Raw genomic sequence first — 23,748 nt, forward strand, 5'->3', positions numbered from 1 at the left:
CCTCCCCTAGGCTTAGCCTATTTGCCATGCTTTGGATTTGATCCTCTCTTGCTCCTGAGACACCTGACTCCATCACTAATGCCTTCTCTTTTCTACCTTTTAGCTTTCTCTTCCTATTGGTTCTTTCCCTCTGCATACAAATATGTTAAGTCTTTCTCATTATAAATGAAGCAAAGGCACAAACACCCTGAAATTTTGTTTTCTCCTTTTACTGTCCTGTTTTTCTGCTACTCTTTACTATTTCTAGCTTCACTGTGAATATTTTATTCATTTTTTAAATAACAAGATTGACATATGTACAGTGTTAGCTATTTAAATTATACAAATAAGCAAAAAATCAGAAAATCAAAATTAATCAAATGCCTATCATCTAAAATGAACCAAGGTTAATGCATTGTTATGCATAAGGGCATATTATAACTACTTGTAAAGCATTTTGTCATCAAATACCTTCTATAGAATAATTTAAAAATAACTAAATACATAGTATTTTATTATATCTACCATAGCTTCTCTAAAAACTCTTTTACCATTGTATACTTAGGACATTTCGAATTATTGTGTTCTTATAAATAAAGAAGTGAACATCCTTGCAGCTAAATCAGTGACATTTTCCTTAAGGTTACATCCTATAAGTAGAATTAGTGCATTCAAGTGTGTGATATTTTTAAAGCTTGATAGATTTGAAAAAGGATTTCAATAAAATTTGTGTCAATTTATTTTTCTATTCAATTGCACTTTTTCTTACACTTCAACACATTTGATTCATAAAGATTCTATCTCCTTGTTTCAATTAACCTTTCCCTTTTCCTATTTTTGAGCATTTTCTTACATTTAGTGGTTATTTGCATTTGTTATTTATGAATATTATCTACTTATGCTCTTTGTAAATTTTTCTACTGGAGTAATGTTTTTAGTAGCTAGTTCTTTTATTTATTGAATATATTAATGTTCTCTTTAATGTATTATATTTAATTAATATACTTTCATATGTTTTCATATTTTTCTTTAGTTACGTTTGATGCATAGTTGTTTTTCAAATATTGAAGCTACATTTAGTAATATTTTTACTGCTTGTGTTATCAAACTTAGAATGGCCTTAGCACTTTTATACAATTGTTTTTTAAAGTAAAATTTTATTAAAGAATGATCTGTGTAAAGTGCACCCACGATACGAGTAAAGTTCCAGTAATATGTATCCAAACACTCAGATTAAAAAACAGATCATCACCAGCATCTCAAAAGCACATCATGCTCTCTTCTTACCACTATTCCCACCACTATCACTTTCTGAACTTTTTGAAAAATGAAATAATACAGCAGTATTCTTTTGTGTCTGGCTTCTTTCACTGAATCATTTTTTTGTGAGATTCATCTCATGCTATTGCATGTAGTTCTTTATTGATGCAGGTCTTCCATGCTGTTATGAATATCCTTGCAGATGTGTTTTGATGAACATATGTATAGATTTCTGTTTATCAGCTATCCCAGAGTTAAATTTCTGTCACAGAGTTTGTATATTTTCAGTGGTAGAAGATTCAGACACTCAACTTTCAATGTAGATTGAGCCAATTTGTCTTTTTCATTTTAGCCATGCGGTGTATATACAATTGTTTTGAGTTGTGGTCTAAATTTTCATTCTCCAGAATACCATGAAATTGATCACCTTTTTTATATGTACATTGTCCATTTCAATTTATGTTTTGGGGAACGCTTGTTCAAATTCTCTACTCATATTTCTATTGGTTTGACTGCCATTTTGTTTTTTTTGTAGATTTTTAAGAGAGGAGTCTTTTTCACTCTCTCTCTCTCACACACACACATACACAAGTGAATCTATCCACTAAATGTGTGTATATATGTGTGAGCCCACTAATTCTACTTATAGAATATAAAGAATATGTCATATATATATATATATATAACAAGTACCCTACAATTAGTCAATTATTTTTGTTTCATATGTAAGATCTTACATTTTTAGTTACATCTTATTAAGTCATCTTACCTCACATTTTAGGAAGTTTTGTGTATTTTGCCTGACTGAAATTTTGCAGACAACTACTAGTTTGTAGTGGAACAGGAAAGGGTTTTGAAGTCAGGCATGAGTAGATCATGAGTAGATTCTGCTAGTGGCTCTATCACTTGATAGCTTTGTTATCTTTGACCAAAGGGGTAATTCCTGTAAAATAATGCTATTTTGGATGGCTTTGAAGGTTCATTGTGACCTCAAACACTTGTGGAGTGCTTACTCTGTGACAGCCACTCTGTTTTGTATGTGCTAACATTTATTCTTTATTACAATTCTATGCAGTAGCCTCCTTGTCATTCTTTTTTTAAGAGATGAGGCAGCTCAGACTGAGGTTTTAAGCAACTGCCCAAAATTATACAGAAGGCACTGGCAAAGCCAGAATGTAACCCCAGTCTAGTTCCAAATAAATGTTATATATAAGAGTAAAGAGTAAAGAAGAATACCACTGTTCTCCACATACACAGAAGGAATCTAGGTTGGTTCTTTATACTCATTAGACACATATAATTATTACCCTTTTGCTTAACATAAGTCGCCAAAGACTTCAGATATATTGAGTGCTATTTCACAAGTTGGTTGTTTTAGTAACTACACCATCAAATTGGTTAAAATCCAGAATAAGAGAAATATTTCAAATGAATATGGTATCAAATAATAATTTTTTCTCTTCTTCCTGAATATAAATTTGCCTCACCCCTCTAGTCTATTCTGAGTCCTAACTCCTCATAGTTTGAGGGATTGTTACAACGTTATAACTTCTTACTAATTTATAATAGGTAGTTTGCTAATAGTATAGTCACCTGACACTCATCTGTCAAAATATCTTTGATGAGGCATGAATTGCTAGATGTGGAATAAATAGGCTTATTCAAGAAAGTCTAATTTATGAATGACTGTACTGAGTACATGGTGTGAAATTTGAAAGGAATAGAGATAAATGTTCTGCATTTTTAAAGTACTAGTTTCCTAAGGACAGAGGTTGAAGGGGTTAGGAATCAGGTGCTCCACGTTTTATTTCATTCTCCAAACCAACAAGGATTCTTACGGAGACAAAAGCCTCAGTTTGGTCACTCCCAGCTAATGAGAGAGCAGTGATATTAGAGAGAAGGAAGGCTGTGACAAGAGTGAGGGAACTGGAATGAGACACAGCTGGTAGAAGGTCACAGATTGAAGGGACATATTTTAAAATTATACTCTATATTTTATGGCCAAAATTATACACTACAGTTTTATTCATTGATTAAAGGAGTTGCGTTGTTTTGGAGAGGCATCCTTCATAAATGTCAAGTGTCTTCTTAAAAGGGACTTAGAATAAAACAACTAGCAAAATGCTAACTCTCTTTGCTCACAAGTAAGATGCTGAAATTTGCAAACAATTTGGGCTTTTAACACAATAAATACCATAAAAACTATGCCACCGGGCATGGAGGCTCACTCCTGTAAATCAGAACAATTTGGGAGGCCAAGACAGGCAGATCGCTTGAGCCCAGGAGTCTGAGACTCGCAACGTAGTGAAACCCTCACTATGGATACAAAAAATACAAAAATTAGCTGGACATGATGGCACATGCCTGTAATCTTGACTACTTGGGAGGCTGAGGTGAGAGGATCACCAGAGCCCAAGGAGGTCAAGGCTGCAGTGGGCTGTGATTGCGCCTCTGCACTCCAGCCTGGGCAACTGAGAGACTCTGTCTCAAAAAAGAAAAAAAAAAAAAGTTGTGCAAGAGAATTTTGATTTCTGAATGGAGACAACATTTAACACATTTTTTTTTCTATGCTTAATTTTATAGTATATATCAATGAAGAGGACTGATTATTCTAGGACTGTTTATAAATTTGGGGGGGATAAATTTCAGTACTTAAGTCAAGACCTCTCTATACCTAGGCCCTAAAATAAGTAATAACTAAAGAAAAAAAGTCAAAATCATGTTAAATTTTGGCAGCAATACTAAGGCAATTTTACCAATATGGCTGTGGCTGAAAGAGAATATCCCAAAGTTCTTAAAGTAAGCACAAACTCCATGTACTTAAGTCTCTCTCTCTCTCTGTCTCTCTTTCTTTCTCTGTCTCTCTCTCTCTCTCTCTCTCTCGTGCATACACACACTCACACACACACAAATGCACATGCACATATATAAAAGTACAGAAAACTTCTGATATTTTCTTTATCTTATAAAAATTATGTTTATTCTTGTAAAAATGATGATTATTCTCTTTCTTTTTGCCAGGTGGTATTTTTGAATATGTGGAATCTGGCCCAATGGGAGCTGAGGAACTTGCATTCAGATTTGCTGTGAATACAATTAACAGAAACAGAACATTGCTACCCAATACTACCCTTACCTATGATACCCAGAAGATAAACCTTTATGATAGTTTTGAAGCATCCAAGAAAGGTAATTGATAGATTATTAACACCTTTGTTTTCTGGAATTCAAATTTCTAGGTATTCTTAATATATTTTTTATTTTCAACATATAGTTAATAAGTTGTTAGGAGTATTTGCATGCAAAGATTTATTTTCAAAATTCACATAAATTTTATCAGAGAAGATAAAGTGGTATAATCACCTATTGCAAAAAATGTGCTTATAGCATGAAATGCAATTACATCTGTTAGTGAAATTGTTTTTTTTTTTTCTATTGATCCTTCTGTCTTATTATTGAAGCATTCCTATTTTTAAGAACCCACAAAAATAAAATTTATATCAGTGGATTTTACCAATTTTGCAATCCATTCTTACGTCTTTATTTGCATTATCTGTCAATCCCATTATATTATTACTGTGGTCTCAACTCATTGGCTACCTTGAAAGCTATGTGGTTCTAAGTGACTTCAAAATGTCAGCATATATTGAAACTTAATTGGAAAATTTTAAGCAACCCTTTGTTTGTGTATATTCCATGCTTATATTTTAATCATCTAATATTTCTTTTTGTAACTGAAAATAAATGGCTGATGATGTGAAAACTAAATTATATAAGGACATAATTAGAATACTTTATGAATTTTATTTCTGTATTATAACTGTTTTAAATGTAAAAAATGTAGAAAGAAATTTAAAAAGAAAAATAATTTGGTGGAATAAAAATTTAATATTTATATATGAAGGAAGGCAACAGAGAAAACTATTATTAAAGCATTTATTTTAAACAGCTACCAGCAGTAAATGTGTTTGAGAAGTGTTTCTATAGTCTTATGGAGGTAATCTTTTCTTTTCTTTCTTTCTTTTTTTTTTTTTTTGAGATGGAATCTCACTCTGTTGCCCAGGCTGGAGTGCAGTGGTCAGATCTCAGCTCACTGCAAGCTCCACCTCCCGGGTTTATGCCATTTTCCTGCCTCAGCCTCCCGAGTAGCTGCGACTACAGGCGCCCGCCACCACACCCGGCTAGTTTTTTGTATTTTTTAGTAGAGACGGGGTTTCACAGTGTTAGCCAGGATGGTCTCAATCTCCTGACCTCGTGATCCACCTGTCTCGGCCTCCCAAAGTGCTGGGATTACAGGCTTGAGCACCGCACCCGGCCATCTTTTCTTGTATATGTAGATGATCTTATAGTAGGTGATCTTTTCTTTTGCATAGTTAGCACTTGTATAATAGGAATTAAATTTTATAATCAAGATTTTTCTCAAAGGAAAAGGCTTACAAAGCATTTGTTCTAACATTATATTTTTAAACAATATTTGCCTTTCTGTAATGCTAATATGGTTTTACTGTAGCTACCTTATATTGATGGAAAAGTACATAATTATTTATAATTCCAGGTTAGTGCAGTTTTTTTAAGCTCATTAATATTAATGTAACTGACAAGGTACAATATTTCTCGAGATGAAAGTATCCTTCTTTTCCCCCAGCAGCTAACTACTGTTTATCAAAGCCATATTTTGCATGCCCTTTGAATTCATATCTTTATGAATACAAATAAGTTTCCACATTTCAGAACCATGTCAGGTGATGAAAGGTTTTGAAGACTGAGAAAAAGGTTAAAGGTAACTGTGAAATATTGCATTTGTCATCATAATTGCAAAATAAATCATTAAGTCAAGACTATTACATTTGATTAGTGGCATAGTTCATGATTGTTTCCATTAGGAAGAAGTTCTGCCTCTAATGAAAACATTTCTATCAAAGAATATGGAGTATGAGTGCAGTATAGATAAAATATTAGTAGATTTCTTAATGGTGGTTTCAAATGAACAGCATAAAAAAACACAGGTTCGGATGTTCTCACAACAGAGTACTATCCTGAGAATGCCCTAGCAAAATTATGAAATGATAAAGTCATGTGGTTTGATTAAAATATTATAAGAAATTTACAAGTTTTGTTACCCAATAAAAACTCACTGGGAATTAAATCCATCATTTTACTTTGGCTTGAAGCTAGGAAAAGCTCAAATAAGTGTATGAGTAACTTTCTTTGTGAATGTCATGGTTTGGATTTTATCTTCTGAATCTCTTGTTTGTTGAGTTGTTGAGTTATTACTGCTTGGAGGACAGAGCAATATGTAAAAACAATATAGCAGAGAGAGCCAATATGGTTTTTTAACTTTATCAAGAAATGTATATATTGGTAATATTGTTATTGATTAGTTATAAAATAACTTATTAAGTTAGATATTTTAAAAATGTAATTATTTATCCAATGCAATAAAATAATAAGAAATGAGATGTTACAGTTTGACATTTAATCTATTTTTTCTGTTACAGTTTTAATAGGTAATCTTGTTCTGCTCAATTAATAAATTGATGTATTAGAGCTTGAATTATTGTTTGATCATATATTTTTAAATAACTCTTCTGATAACTGAAAGTTCTAATCTTGCTTGAAATACACTTGGAAACATTCTAAATAACCTAATTCAATGTTTTTAGCTTTTCTTGGTTTATGATTTGTCACAAACTTGGTGAAGAAAGATCATTTATCTTCAATATGTATTAATTAAAATCTCACGTTGAATGAAAAATTCTAAAGTCTAGCCACCATTCTAAATTCTAAATTCTAATTTAGAATTCCATGAGTTATTTAGATAGTAAGAATCCATGTATTTAAAAACAATTTATTTAGATCATATTGATTTTTTAAGAATATTTCAACAAGTGTTTTTTCCTGACAATAATTTACTTCATTTTTAAATATTTCTATGCTTAATTCACCTATAATATTACATTTTATGCAGAAAACTGAGGGAAAATAACAGAAATTTTTGCACAGTAGAATTATAAACTATCCATTTTGGAGGAATTGAGACTGAACACCTACTTTATGCCTAAAGCTCAATAACAATCCTTCTCTGTCCTTTAAATATTTGCAGTGATGGGCAAACCTTTGCCTCTTGGGGAAGATTATTTCATTTTTGAACATGTTTTACTTTTTCTTTTCTTTTTGATACACAGTTTTGGTCTGGCACCCAGGTAGGCCAGCAGTGGCACCATCATGCCCACTGCAACCTCAGTGTCCCAGGCTCAAGTGCTCCCCCCACCTCAGCCTCCCAAGTAGCTAGGACTACAGGCACACAGCACCATGCCCAGCTGAATTTTTGTTTTTTGTTTTTTGTAGTTTTAGTTTTAGTTTTAGTAGAGAGGAGGTCTCACTAAGTTGCCCAGGCAGGTCTCGAATTCCTGGTCTCAAGTGATCTTGCTGCGTTGGCCTCCCAAAGTGCTGGTATTACAGGTGTGAACCATGGCATGAGGCCATATTTAGAATTAAAAATAATAATAAGCCGGGTGTGGTGGCTCACGCCTGTAATCCCAGCACTTTGGGAGGCTGAGGCGGGTGGATCACGAGGTCAGGAGATCGAGAGCATCCTGGCTAACACGTTGAAACCCTGTCTCTCCTAAAAATACAAAAAATTACCCAGGCATGGTGGCACGTGCCTATAGTCCCAGCTACTCGGGAGGCAGAGGTCACAGTGAGCCAAGATCGCACCACTGCAATCAAGCCTGGGAGACAGACGGAGACTCTATCTCAAAAAAGTAAATAAATAAATAAATAAATAAATAAATAAATAAATAAATAATTGGGTAAAAAGTCAGGGGAAGCTTCTGTTTTTTCTAATTCCCCTTTGCCTGTCAAGCGAAACAAACTTAAGCTTCTTTCACATGCCAGGTCTTCAAATATTTAAAGATAATTTTTGTGTTCCCAATAATTACTCACTTTCTAGGCCCAAGCTCGCTATTTGTGTCAGTGTGCCTTATAGAAAGTTCAGGTCACGGCACAGTCTATTTTAATCTGAATAGCCTCTAGTTTGTTCACGCCTTTCTTAATTACTGTGGTTATTATTGATATGAATAAAATTTTCTGTGAGTAAATACAAACTTTAAAAAATAGTTTAGAATAATAGAAAACACTTATAGCATCCAAAAGTCAAATATATAAAGATGACTGAGTACTTGTCTAATGACTTTGCTGTTGTTCTACTCAATGAGACTGATCCATATGAAATCACTCTCTAAGAGCTATAACAGGTTTTGTGTGGCTGAGTGTTCGCATAAGCTGATCTGTATCATCAGATACATGGAAATATTCAGCTGTGTGTGAGCATAGTTAAATGCATGGGTAAAGGGAGAACTATGTGGCTTTTGATTAAGAAATGGAAAATGTAAAAGCTGTTCAGTGAATTTGAGAAGCTGCACTATTCCCTCATTCCCCTCATATAAACTAGTCTTCCAAAACAAGCACTGCCCCCTTAAATTAAAAAAAGTATTCGTCCTCTCTCTCCTTCTCTCTCTTCCTCCCCTGGCATTATTTATAGAATTATTTGAACATTGAGCTGCAGGCATCTATGTTAGTTAATTCCCTTGTAACAAATGGAAAATGTTCAGAGTTGGACAAAATTTTAAATTAGTGAAAAGTAGATAAATATTTTTCTAAAACACAAATATTTCTTGAGGATGATACCTTTGGGTTTAAAATAATAATGTATCTGCTGGCATACTGGCATCTCTCCTCTCAGTATTGACAGACTTTTATCTCCTCTTCAGCCTGTGATCAGCTGTCTCTTGGGGTGGCTGCCATCTTCGGGCCTTCACACAGCTCATCAGCAAACGCAGTGCAGTCCATCTGCAATGCTCTGGGAGTTCCCCACATACAGACCCGCTGGAAGCACCAGGTGTCAGACAACAAAGATTCCTTCTATGTCAGTCTCTACCCAGACTTCTCTTCACTCAGCCGTGCCATTTTAGACCTGGTACAGTTTTTCAAGTGGAAAACCGTCACAGTTGTGTATGATGACAGCACTGGTAAGAAAAATCAGTAGCTTTTGGAGTTATGCTTTAAATATAGATAATTTTCTGAAGCGCATTCCAGGTTCTTATAGTATTCTTACATGTTTTGTTTTGATTTTTGAAAATTAAACTAGCGGGTAGAAAGAAAGAATCAAACACCAATCCTAATTTCACACATCCAAACAAAGAATACCTATATTGAATACTTCTCTGTATTTGTAAAATAAGCATTTTTTTAATTCCTGTGAAAGATCAGCTAGTTTGGTAGGTTGGATGAAGGATAGATATAGTACACAATATTATAGATAGATAGGTAGATAGATAGACAGACACATGCACACACACACACACACATACACATACACATATACACATTTATATATATTTAGAATTTCAATTATGTAAAAAGAATCCATGTATTCAAAAACAATATGGTCTAACAATTTAGATCATATTGAATAATACGTGTGTGTGTGTGTGTGTGTGTGTTTCTATATATATATATAGAAAGAGAGAGAGAGAGTCTCGCTCTGTCACCCAGGCTGGCATGCAAGGGTGAGATCTCAGCTTACTGCAACCTCTGCCTCCCAGGTTCAAGCGATTCTCCTGCCTCAGCTTCCCAAGTAGCTGGGATTATAGGTATATACCACCACTTCTGGCTAATTTTTGTATTTTTAGTGGAGTCAGGGTTTCACCATGCTGACCAGGCTGTTCTCGAACTCCTGACCTCAAATGATCCACTGGTCTTGGCCTCCCAAACTTCTGGGATTACAGGTGTGAGCCACCAGGCCCATTCTGAAATGCTTATTCAAAGAATTTTTCTGCAATGAAGTTTTTGCTAGGGTAGTTTCTCAAGGCAAGGCCTTGTGATGAGTCAGTGAAACTTGCCAAGAAATTCAGAATTATGCCTTACTATTTTATCTGGCTGTTTATGTGCAGAGAATGCATATAAAATGTAACAAACTTTATAAGGCATGTTAAGGTTTGAAAAGTTTTTACTCATATGTGGAACAATGTAATATTCACTGAAACACTCAGGTTTGTGGAACTGCTTTTGTGTAGATGTCATTTAGAGACTTAGAAAATAGAATTTACTAAATGATATTTAGTTCAGTGAATTAAAGGAATATTTTAATAAATATTTGCTAACTACAGGTTGCGTGCTTTCTTGTGTTAATGCATTTTATTATTTTTGCATACAAATGGTTATCTTGAGTTATCAGTTAAAAACAAGTCTCAGAGAAATACAAGAAAGTAACAATAAAAATGAAATTTTAATTTTCATTGGAAGTTACATTGGTGAAGCAGCTGCATACTATTTTGCTTACTATAGAGTGATAATTAATTTTACTTTAAGATGCTTATCAACAATATAAACAGTGCTCTTTAAATTAGAACATAAAAACATTTTATTTCAGGACACTTGACTACACTTTCATAATTACATTGAGATTGAATTTCATTTGAATTTAAATTATCTCAAAGGATGCCAGGAGCACATTTTGTTCATGCATGCAGTATATAGAACTCTGTGCAGAAATTTGCCCATTTGCCAATAAATTGATCATCTGCAAATTGACAGAGAACTCTTTCAAAGGAATAGGAAACTGGGAGCTACAGGATTAAAAAAACAGAAAATAATTACAAAAACATTTTCATTTAGATAAGAAAGAGTGAAATGCATCTAGATACAAATTAGAGTAATTTTTCTTATTTAAAAATGTGAAATATTTATAAATAATTAAAAATTAGGAATACATCATTAAGAGTCCTTAAAAACAAGTACGTTTGATATGTCTTTTAGCTCAAATTAAACCTATTAAATTTATTATATTGCTTTCTTCCTAAATCATTACTTCTTTGTCATTGGTAAAGTTCCGTGTTCTAAATTTTGAATGTCAGGTTCTATATGAATGATTTCTGTGAGTATGTGTAATAAAATGATCCAAGGGATCCTGTTTCAAGTTGGTCCACTTACGTTTAGGGATGGTCATCTACAAAAATATGTAAATATAGATACATATGCATTGTTAATCTGTGGATTGTTTACTTCTCCATTCCTTCCTGACATAATTCATGTATAGGTAGTCCAAACATCATATATCCTTATAATGGATACATTATATACATACATCCATGCACACAGATATGTATATCATACATGTGATATTTTGTATTTATTATCGTCCTTAAACTCCTCGTAGGAGGAAGAAAATTGACAAGTATTCAAAACGTCTATAGACATATTACCTTTCTTCACTATCCTATGTGTATGTGTGCACATGCACATGTGTGGCATTTTTATTTAATACATGTGATTCTTAAGTGATTCACTAAATAGATAATGGGATTTGCAATCAGGTCCTACAATAGTTTGGTAAAATACAGCCTCACGTAATTGATCTATCCCTGCTTTAGATTATATTCTCAATTATATAATTGAGGCAAATATAAATAGGGACATATGTATAGCTACTTAAGTATATACATTTAATGGAGTCCTGACCTCAAATTAAATTTATTAAAATGCTTACTATTTAGTTACTAGTTACTATTTAAAGGGAACTTTGCCACTCCCTTGGCTTTGAAGGTGACATAGATACTTGGATATTTGAAAGGCCTGATTATTTAAGTGGTAATGCTAACTTAGAGTTGTTACAGAATTATTCATAGAATAAATATGTCTTGAAATCCTCTGAAGAATAAAACATATTGCTGTTACATTTTATGCAACGTTTAATTCAATGAATTTTGATTATCAACTGATACATGCCAGGGAGAGTTATATGCCATGAAAGGAATTATACGCCACTAAAGGAAACAAAGGCCCAGCCGTTGTTGAGCTTCTAGTCCCTATTAAGGGACATGTAATTACTCATACTTTTAATACTATTTGCAGTGGGATAATTGCACTTGTAACTGACCAGTTGTTGCCTCTTACTTTACAGCATTTTTGAGAACTTGAGTGTTTCTGATTATTTAATATGATAGAACTGACTCTAAGATAGGCAGAAGAGTTCCTTTGAAATGTATTTATAAATATATAGTAACTTATTTTTTACAATCATCTTATAAAATAGAGCATTTGATTCATTTTATTTTATTTTATTTTATTATTATTATACTTTAAGTTCTAGGGTACATGTGCATAACGTGCAGGTTTGTTACATATGTATACTTGTGCCATGTTGCTGTGCTGCACCCATCAACTCGTCAGCACCCATCAACTCGTCATTTACATCAGGTATAAATCCCAGTGCAGTCCCTCCCCCCTCCCCCCTCCCCCCTCCCCATGATAGGCCCCGGTGTGTGATGTTCCCCTTCCCGAGTCCAAGTGATCTCATTGTTCAGTTCCCACCTATGAGTGAGAAGAACATGCGGTGTTTGGTTTTCTGTTCTTGTGATAATTTGCTAAGAATGATGGTTTCCAGCTGCATCCATGTCCCTACAAAGGACACAAACTCATCCTTTTTTATGGCTGCATAGTATTCCATGGTGTATATGTGCCACATTTAAGAAAAATGAGCTGTGCCATCATGAATTTACAATTTCTTTGAAAGTTAAAAATAACTACTAGAGAAAACATTAACATAGAGAAATTAATTTGAATTAATGAATAGAAATAATTATTTTGCATTAAATACTCTGGGAAATTAGGGTGTTCTTTTCTAGCATATCACATTTTGTTCCATAGATGTATAATAAAGTAACTACTGTACCGCCCTCTAACATAGAGTATATCAATACCATCCACCAAGATAGCTAAATACAACATCCAGAAGACCTTGTATTATTTAAGAAATGCTTTTGCATATTTTGGGATAATCTCACTCAGCCTTATAAAATATTAACCAATAAAAAACCTTGCATTATTTCTCTAATACAAGCAAAGCTGGAGTGTTAACACAATTATTTAAGCCAACAAGCGTGAAGCAGGACTTGCCTAAATTATTCACACTTTCCAAGGTATCTGTTGTAGCTCAAGAAGTTAAAAAGGTATTTATTCAAAGATGACAACCAAGTGAAAGAACAGTTACCCTCAAACACTGCTTGTGGGATTTGTAAATGTGTCTATGTTTGCTAATGAAAACTTTGAGAACATGAATAAAATGCATTAAGTAGTAAATAAATAAATAAATAAATATATAGTAGACTTTCTGTCTTTTTGTTTATGTTTCAATGTCTCAAGGTAGAATTTTTTTCAACTTTCATTTTAAAATCAGGGAGTGCATGTTCAGGTTTGTTACAGGGGTATATTGCGTGATGCTGAGGATTGGGTACAACTGAACCCATCACCCAATGAACATGGTATCCAATAGGTAGTTTTTCAAGCCTTACCCTCTTCTCTCCCTCCCCACTCTTATAGTCTCCAGTGTCTATTTTTCCCAAATTTATGTACATATGTACCAAATGTTTAGCTCCCACGTATAAATAAGAACATGCAGCATTTGGTTTTCTGTTCCTCTGTAATTCACTTAGGATAATGGTCTCCAGCTACATCCATGTTGCTGCAGAGAACATAATTTTGTTCTTTTTATGGCTGCATAGTATTCCATGGTGTATATGTACCACATTTTCTTTATTCAATCCACCATTGATGGTCATCTGGGTTGATTCCATGTCTTTGCTCTTGTGAATAGTGCTGTGATGAACATATGCATACATGTGTCTATTTGATAGAATCATCTATTTTCCTTTGTGTGTATACCCAGTAATGGTATTGGTGGGTCAAATGTAGTTCTATTTTTAGCTCTTTTAAAAATCTCCAAACTTCTTTCTACAATAGCTGAACTAATTTACATTACCACCAAACTGTACAAGCATTTCTTTTTCTCTGCAACCTTGCCAACATTTATTTTTTTGACTTCTTAATAATAGCCATTCAGATTAGTGTGAAATGGTATCTCATTGAGGTTTTGTTTTGCATTTCTCTGATGATTAGTGATGTTGAACATTTCTTTTTTTTTTTCTTTTTTTTTTTTTTTTTTTTTTTTTTTTTTTGAGACGGAGTCTCTCTCTGTCGCCCAGGCTGCAGTGCAGTGGCGAGATCTCGGCTCACTGCAAGCTCCGCCTCCCGGGTTCACGCCATTCTCCTGCCTCAGCCTCCCGAGTAGCTGGGACTATAGGCCCCCGCCACCTCGCCCGGCTAATTTTTTTGTATTTTTAGTACAGACGGGGTTTCACCGTGTTAGCCAGGATGGTCTCGATATCCTGACCTCGTGATCTGCCTGCCTCGGGAACATTTCTTTCATGTGTTTGTTGGCTACATGTACATCTTTTGAGAAGTGTCTGTTCATGTCCTTTGCTCACTTTTTAGTGGGGTTATTTGTTTGTTGCTTGTTTATTTATTTCAGTTTCGTATAGATTCTGGGTATTAGACCTTTGCTTGATGCATAGTTTGTGAATATTTGCAAGGTATAGTTTTAATGATAGAATTCAGCAAAGAGAATTTGTAAATTTCTCAAAAGAGCAAGATGACTATTGGATGATGCGATAGGAAATCTGATTATCTCTTGGACTGTGAACTGAAATGGGAAAAACTCCACCTCATACACAATAAGATAAACATTACTGTCTTTATGATGGACTTATGTATCTGCTTTTACTGCAGGACACACAGGTGCCATTTTATTTACATGTTTCCTTTTTCCTTTCCATATGTATTTATTATGTATGCTATTCCTGCCATTTGTATTCATTTCTGTTTTGTTGTGTTGTCCAGTTTGATACATGATAATTATACTTTCATCCAGTCTTTGTTCCCACCCCCAAAACAGATGGGATGATAAATGAAATATAGTGCTGGAATAGGAGAAATTCTTAAAATGATGTTAACAGGAGCCATTTATTTTTTATGATAATTAGCATTTGTTGTTGTCATGGATGAATGCTTTTAAACACCCTGAAAGTCTGTTATAGCTCTGAATGATGTCCAAAAATGATGGAAAAGAATTGGCTTCAGAAACAAAGCTGTGTTTCTGTCAGTCATTTTGGAACATATGATTCATTTTAAATATAAACTAAAAATAAGTTGGCTAGATGACAGCTTGTAAGCAATTCCAGAATAAGTTGTTCATATTTGCTTTAAAATCCCTGTGTTTCATCTTTGTTTATAGATCAGCAGTCCATTAACAAAAAAACTCTGGACTGGTAAACAGAAGCTTGGGATTCTATTCCCAGTTTTACTACTAAATTACTGGTACAACTTCAGAAAGACAAGAAGGGAATGGAAATGACTGCAGAAATGAGTTATAATGCACTATGAATTGACATTGTGGTAGTTGCTTTCACATAAACTATTTCACTTAATCTTCAAAACAATTCTATGTGTCCCAAGAGAAACAGGTGATCATGACATCATACCTGTTATCTCCAGTGACTGGCTCTCCTGCCCACCAGAACCTAAACCAGAAATATGAATGTCTTCCTTGATTCTTTTCTTTTTTTGACTCCACAACAATTGGTTGTCAATTCTATACTTGTATTATCTCTCAAATCTATTATTTTTTTCCTACCCCCTACCACTTCTTAGGTCAAAATCACCTCCCTCTCTCAGCTGGATTATTAACAGCCTTCCAACTGGTCTCCCTTTTTCTAGTTTCTCCATTGTAGTTAGTGTAATTTTTTAAAAATGCAAATCTGAGTCATTTCCCTCTTAATAGCTTCTCATTCCTCCAAGGCATTTTTAAGAAGACCTATAATGCTTGATGTGATCTAGCCCCTGTACTTGTCCAGTGATATTTGTGTCCAAATCCCCCACCAATTTATTTCAAGTTGATCCAGTAGACACCTTTTAGTTGTTGAAAATAATATTCTGTTCATCTGGAAAGCTCTCTTTCTGATCCTGTTCCTCATAGCCACCAAGTGCACACACATGCATGTGCACATTTGCACAAACACACTCATGCATACCATCTGGCTTGGGTGTCACAAAGAAAGGCTGCCCTGACCCCTGCTTTCAAGTCTGGAATAGGTCTCTCCAAACACATCCCAAAGGACCATGAAAACTTCCATGACCATCCCCACCCGCATGAGAACTCTCATCACACTCTGAATGGCTTTTGTTGGGTGGATCTTCTACTGGATCAACCACACATCTGAGCAGGGTGAACCCTAAGGCTGCTCACTGTTTTATCACCAGCATCTAGAATATTGCCTGGTTGTGAAAGTACTTTAATACTTCTTAATAATAGGACAATGTGTTATATCCATTTTTAAGCAAGATAATTCCAATGAGTTAAGTATTCTGCCCAAAGTCAAATTGGGTTAAGTAGCCTTTAACTACTTGCCATGGAATAAATAGATTCAACCATAATTTTCAGATATATGGACATGACTTTTTATGATTTCAAAAATTTTATAAGAAAGAGTGGATTGTGTTTGTTTCATTTCAACTGCAATTAAACATATATATGTGTGTGTGTGTGTATGTATGTATGTATATTTATTTGAGCAATTATTTATTAAATTTCTGTATACCAGTTGCTATCTTAGGCAGAGGGGACAAGAATTATAGATAAAACTTTGACCTTCCCCATAGGCTCAGAGTAGAGTAAGTTGGGAGAGAATAACACTATATTCTAGTATAACAGGTGCAGGTGCATAGAGAGGCAAGAAAACAATATCATGGAATCTCAGGAGAAGAAGCTGCCTGGAAAGGATGGAGAAGAGTTTTAGAGAAAGTGACATTATTATAAAATTATCATGAAGGGTAAGTAAAAATGCTGCCACTGGAGAAGAGTCTACAGGGTACAACATGTGTAAATATGAGGATGCCTGAGGGAGAGTTTGTCAGGAAATTGTAAGCACTTCATTATGACTAACAGAAACAAGGAAGATGAGGAATGATCAATGGATTTTATAAAAAGCTAGCGTAGGTAATATCACAAATAGTTTTTTACTACCAAGTCCACCTTTTCTTGTCCATCCTGCCCTGGAATCTGCCTGGTTATAGCAGTATCAGTGATGTTTGTGTGATGTGAGCCTGCTTTCAAACCACCATGGAATGCCTCAAAAATTGGCATATATCCATTCATCATTTTCTTGGAAACTCAGAAAAGGACATAGAGGGCCATCTGTCACTCTAGGTTATTGTGGTTACTATGGTCTTTGGTGTCAGAACATTCTAGATTGAAATCCTGACCTTGTTGTGTAGTTTTTAGCAAGGGATTTGACCATTAAAACTCTGAGAATTGATGCATGTATGAGGTGAGGATAATATGTATCATACTTCACAGGATTGTTGTCATGTAAAGTGACTCATAGAGGAAACATACCAGAAATTTAAAACTTTCAACAATATAAATGCTATGGGCCATGTGCCATTTTTTCTTCACTAAACTCTATGATAAAGAAATTATTATTAATCTCACAATTTTTGAAATTGATACATGATTATTATAGGAAATTCAGGAACCACAATAAAGTTTAATAAAAAGATACAACAATCAAAATTTTTACCATCAAGTTAATCATTTTAGATTTCTTTCCATTCTATTTCTCTACAAACACACACACACACACACACGAAGAGCATATCATTTAGAGTTCTGCAAAAAAAACCAGAAGCAGCACGTAGCTTGTAATCCCACTGTTTTAATATGAGAAAACTCAGATGCAGTGAGTTGAAGTAATTTGCCCAAGATTACACAACACATAAGTTATAGATCTGGGTTTCGAAACTAGGCAGTCAACTTTAGAATCCGCTCTGTTAAATACTGTGACATGATGTTAATTGTTGTTTCATTTTGTGGGTTTTTTTTTTTTCTTGGCTCTTTTTAAAAATCATTATTTTAAGCAAGATAATGGCATGATTAGAACTATTTTTGGTAATGGCTTTCTGACTGCACTGTGGGGAATGTGTTGGGGATATGAGATATGGAGAACAATAGGGCAACACTGGAAGCAGGAGAATTCCTGAATTAGCCAAGTTGAAAAGAGATGACAGTTTCAATTAAGAAGGTTTTGATGGAATAATGTTGATGTGAAGAATTCTAAGAGGACTTAGGAGATACAGATTGTAGAATTTAGTAAGTAGATGCCGGGAAGGAGTGATGAATACAGGAGATGAGAATTACTCTATGTTTCTAGCTGGGGATACTGACCAGTGGCACATTTACCTAGAAGGGGAAAACAAGAGAAAGAGCTTCGAGAGAGAAGATGGTGTCTGCTTTTTAACATATGAAGTTTGAAACATCTATGAAATATTCACTTGCTATCATTCAGTGGTATTGGATGTATCATAAATACATCTTAAAAATAGGAACTCGGTCTTGGCAGACATATAATGCTTCCATTGGCATTTTGCTTTGCCCTTCATTTGAACTACTTTGTAGTATTAGGAAATGAAGAAAATCAGCAAAAAACAATGAAACAAAAATAGGGTGATAGTACAAAAGAAAGGGGTTAGTTGGTGGGCAGCCATGGAGATAAATATAGACATGAGAAGAGCTTATGGACAGAATGTACATTCTTTTAATTAGTGAAGGAAAAGCAGAAATATTTTTAGAAATTGTAATATTTACCAACTTGAGCCTTGACTAATTTCTATGATGTGATCACAAGAAAAAATAAAAAGCCAAAGCTTTTATCTTAAGCAAAACCAAAAACACTTTCTTAAAACACTAACTTTATTCATTTGGATGAAGTATATTTATAGACTGCTTTAGATACATTTTTGTGTGCTTTTGGAGTTAGCATAGTATAATGGAAAGTCAATTAATAGTGAAAACTCATTTTATTTTATCTTGCACATATATTTAAATAGGATAAAATAAAATTAAAGTTAATATAAAAATACGTATTCCTGGAAGACACTAATTTTTGAATAAGATAATTTTTATATTATTAAGCATACAATCAAATAATTCCAATTTTATTTTAGGGAGTGGGGTAATTTGGATCCCAGATGATTATATGTTGCACATTTTAAATACAAGCTTCAAGTGCTGTGTTCTCTAATTCCAAGTGCAAATACAATTAGCAATTATGAGTTAAACTTAATTATTTGGATATAGTTGATTACATAGCTTGGTGTAGTAGTATTTCCACACAGTTGGTTATGCTTGAACTTATTTTTTATTCCTATTTAAGCAATCATAAAAAATATTTTAGAAAAAAATTAACTCAAGATGGATTAAAGACTTAAACATAAGACCAAAAACCCTAAAAACCCTAGAAGAAAACCTAGGTAATACCATTTGGGACATAGGCATTGGCAAAGATTTCATGACTAAAACAATGGCAACAAAAGCCAAGATTGACTAATGGGGTCTAATTAAACTAAACAGCTTCTGCACTGCAAAAGAAACTATCATCAGAGTGAACAGGCCACCTACAGAATGGGAGAAAATTTTTGCAGTCTATCCATCTGACAAAGGGCTAATATCCAGAATCTACAAGGAACTTAACCAAATTTACAAGAGAAAACAACCCCATCAAAAAGTGGGTGAAGGATATGAACAGACACTTCTCAAAAGACATTTTTGTGGCCAACAAACATATGAAAGAAAGCTCATCATCGCTGGTCATTAGAGAAATGCAAATCAAAATCACAATGAGATACCATGTCATACCAATTAGAATAGCAATCATTAAAAAGTCAGGAAACAACAGATGTTGGAGAGGATGTGTAGAAATAGCAATGCTTTTACACTGTTGGTGGGAGTGTAAATTAGTTCAACCATTGTGGAAGACAGTGTGGTGATTCCTCAAGGATCTAGAACCAGAAATACCATTTGACCCAGTAATCCCATTACTGGGTATATACCCCAAGGATTATAAATCATTCTACTATAAAGGCACATGCACACATATGTTTATTGCAGCACTGTTCACAATAGCAAAGACTTGGAATCAACTCAAATGCCCATCAATGATAGAGTGGATAAAGAAAATGTGGCACATATACACCATGGAATGCTATGCAGCCATAAAATATGATGAGTTCACATTCTTTGCAGGGTCATAGATGAAGCTTGAAACCATCATTCTCAGCAAACTAACATAGGAACAGAAAACCAAGCACAGGATGTTCTCACTCATAAGTGGGAGATGAACAATGAGAACACATGGACACAGAAGGGGCACATCACACACTGGGGCCTGTCAGGGGGTGGGGGGTTATTAGAGGGATAGCATTGGGAGAAATACCTAAGGTAGATGACGGGTTGATGGGTGCAGCCAACTACCGTGGCACGTGTATACCTGTGTAACATACCTGCATGTTCTGCACCCGTATCCCAGAACTTAAAGTATAATGAAAAAAAAAAAAAAATTATTTCTTGGGTTCTGATTAAATGATAATGAATATTTACAAATATGTTCATAGGACTAATTCTCTAAATTTTAAAACCTTTAAAATATATGCCAGCACTGAAAGACAAAAATAAAAGTTTGAACCCATAGCAATCACACAATTCATGTTTCTGTAGATAGTGAAGTAAATACATACTAGATCTAAAGATATAGAAGGAGCAGGTCTTGTATCAAACCTCAATAATATTTGCATTTTGTGGGGGAAAAATAAGAAGGAAGAATAATTCTGGTGATAGTCAAACACTGCCATTTTTTAATTTACATTTTTCTAAATTTAAGCATATTGGCATGCACATTTTTGGTAGGTACTGCCCTCCTGCCCACTACAGCCTTACCTTGTTCTTGGCTATCTTCCTTTCTGTGTGGTGAAGTGGGAAGGATAGTTCTTGTATCATCTCTCTGAAACACTTGAAAATGTTGACTACTCGTTTTTTCAGGGCAAAAATAAAATTCTTTTGCTTTGGCTTCTTCACTGTCATTCTATCTGTGTTACCTCCTTCTTTTTGGCCATTTATTCCCATTTTCATACTCTTAAACTCCTTTTTCTTTTCCTATTTCTTAACTCAAGATGTTGTTCAGCATTTTATTACCAGTCTTCTTGTCTTCTCATTGTTTACCTCGTTCCCCCTAAAACCTTTCACCTGACTCATGTGTTCCTGCACCTGTATGCTGTAGACTCACCGATCTACATCTTCAGTTGTTTGTACTAACCTCCCATATTCACAGTTCCAGCCATCACTGATCGTCTTTATTTGAATGCCTCATAGGTACATATAATGCAACATAACAAGACCCAAACTCAGTATCTTTGTACGAAATTTGCTTTTTTCTCCTGAATTTCCCTCTTTATTGGGTTGCCCACATCAGATCCCTAGTGATCATTCTAGATTCTTTCCTCTCTCTCACCCTCTATTTTCAATTGATCACTTAGAGTTCTCATTTTTATCTCACATTTCTCAAATTTACTCCTCGCTTCTATCCCTGTCTTAGTTAATATCATTTAGTGCCTGAGCCATGTCCTGCCTGCTGCTCTATTTAAATGCATCTGCCTGACATGGAGAAAAGGGTCTTTTTTTGAAATGATAGTCTCATGAGGTCATTCCCAAGCTTAAAGCTGTTCATTGTCTCCCCAGTTAGGAGAAAAATGAATTGTTCCTCAGCATGACACATACAGTGTCCATCATTGACACTCTCATACCTCTCTGATTTTAAATTTCTGGTATTCCTCCTCTTAATATTGTGCTACAGATTTCCTTGAATAATTATAGCTCTCTCTTACCAAGCATGGTATGCTGTCTCAGTCTCTCTGCTGTGCACAAGTTGTCCTCCCTGCCTGACGTGTCTTTCCCATTTGGTGGCCTATTCATCACCTTTAAGATGTACCTTAAAATAGTCTTGTTAAGTAACCTTCTCTGACTCCTGTCCATGTGTGAATGGATAACTCTATTCCTTTGTGTAACTATTTTATCTACTAAAGTAACTCTTGCATCATGCAAGAATATTATTTCTAAATATTTAGAAATATTCTAATATTTAGAATATTATTTCTAAATATTTAGAAATTATTTCTTAATATTCTAAGTATGCTAGAATACTTCTAAGTATTAGAATTTCCAAGTATTTCTAATGCTAGAATACTTCTAAATATTAGAATTTCTAAGTATTGCCAATACTTAGAAATATTCTAGCATATTTAGAATATTATTTCTTGATGCAAGAGTTACCTTAGTAGATAAAATAGTTCATCTTCATTTCTGTAGTAAGTTTTATTTTTAGCATCCTCACATAAGTAATTTAGCAGGGGTGATGCTGTCCTGGTCATGGAAGCTCTAAATCTCTTACAATTTATTTATCTATTTATTCATTTACTCATTTTTAAAAATTATTTTATTTACTCCACAAATAATTATCAAGTATCTAGTATGTGTCAGCACTGTTCTAGGTACTGGAGATATATAAGGAAACAAAACAGACAAAAATTCTTTGCCTTATGGAGCTTACATTCTAATGTAAGGTGATAAACAATAATAAATATGTTTATGCTATAGTATCAAATGTGATAGGTGTTATGAAGAGAAATAAAGCAGGAGAGATGTGTAAGGAGTATATTGGAAGAAATATTGCAGTATTAAGTAGAGTTGTCAGAAAATACCTTACTTAGAAAATGACATTTGAACTAAGACTTGAATAAACTAAGTTATTATGCCATATCAAAAAGAAAAGTGTTTCAGAAAAAGCAAGGAGGAAAAATATAACGAAGGGGAAAACAAATTAAGAATTTTGAGCCAAAGGAGCCAGGTTTTAGTTTTGATGATGAGTTTTGGGAAAATCTAAAAACCAAAGGAGACTATTATGACATCTGTCATTTGTTTTATGTGTGTGTGTGTGTGCATGTGTGCGTATGTAGCTCTAGATATATGATTACATATGTATATGTTTCATTATTTTTTAGTAATAATAATGTCATTTCTTTTAAAATAGCTTTGTGTAAGCCTGGACAACATAGTGAAACCTGGTCTCTAGAGAAAAAAAAAAAAAATTAATTAGCTAGGTGTGGTTGCACTCACTTGTAACCCCAGATACTCAGGAGGCTGAGGTGAGAAGATTGCTTGAGCCCAAGAAGTTGAGGCTACAGTGATCCATGATTGCACCACCCTACTCCAGCCTGAGCAACAAAGTGAGATTCTGTCTCAAATACACAAACAAAAAATAGTTCAGCATAAGGACTTGTCCACATAAAAGTTCACTTTTGTTGTTGTTGTTGAGAGGGAGTCTTGCTCTGTCACCAGGCTGGAGTGCAGTGGCGCTACCTTGGCTCACTGCAACCACCCACCTTCCAGATTCAGGCTATTCTCCTGCCTCAGCCTCCTGAGTGGCTGAGACTACAGGCGCGTGCCACCATGCCCGGTTAATTTTTGCATTTTTAGTGGAGATGGGATTTCACCATGCTGGCCAGGATGGTCTCGATCTCCTGACCTCGTGATCCACCCACTTCGACCTCCCAAAGTGCTGGGGTTACAGGTGTGAGCCACCGCATCCGGCCAGAAGTTCATTTTTATATATTAGTTGCATAGTAATGATTGTAGTACATAACACTGGCCCCTAATAATTGATAGCATTGATTTTTAATTGCAACAAGATTTCAGATAAAGAGGAGAAATAATTCTAACATGGTCAT

At 34.4% G+C, this 23,748-nt stretch overlaps 1 protein-coding gene across 9 annotated transcripts in view; it reads left to right on the forward strand.

The window, feature by feature from the left end:
• Positions 1-23,748, forward strand: part of GRIK2 (glutamate ionotropic receptor kainate type subunit 2) — a 703,634-nt gene that overhangs the window by 225,712 nt on the left and 454,174 nt on the right. For all 9 annotated transcript variants that reach the window (XR_012095020.1, XM_038000566.2, XM_038000567.2 and 6 more), the window contains 2 exons: positions 4,261-4,428; positions 9,012-9,269. Coding sequence is in view for 8 of the 9 variants with exons in the window: in XM_038000566.2 (XP_037856494.1) it covers positions 4,261-4,428; positions 9,012-9,269 (426 nt within the window). In the remaining variant the exon portion in view is untranslated. The remainder of the gene's footprint in view (positions 1-4,260; positions 4,429-9,011; positions 9,270-23,748) is intronic.

Source organism: Chlorocebus sabaeus, chromosome 13 (assembly GCF_047675955.1).
Source record: "Chlorocebus sabaeus isolate Y175 chromosome 13, mChlSab1.0.hap1, whole genome shotgun sequence".
Taxonomy (NCBI): Eukaryota; Metazoa; Chordata; class Mammalia; order Primates; family Cercopithecidae; genus Chlorocebus; species Chlorocebus sabaeus.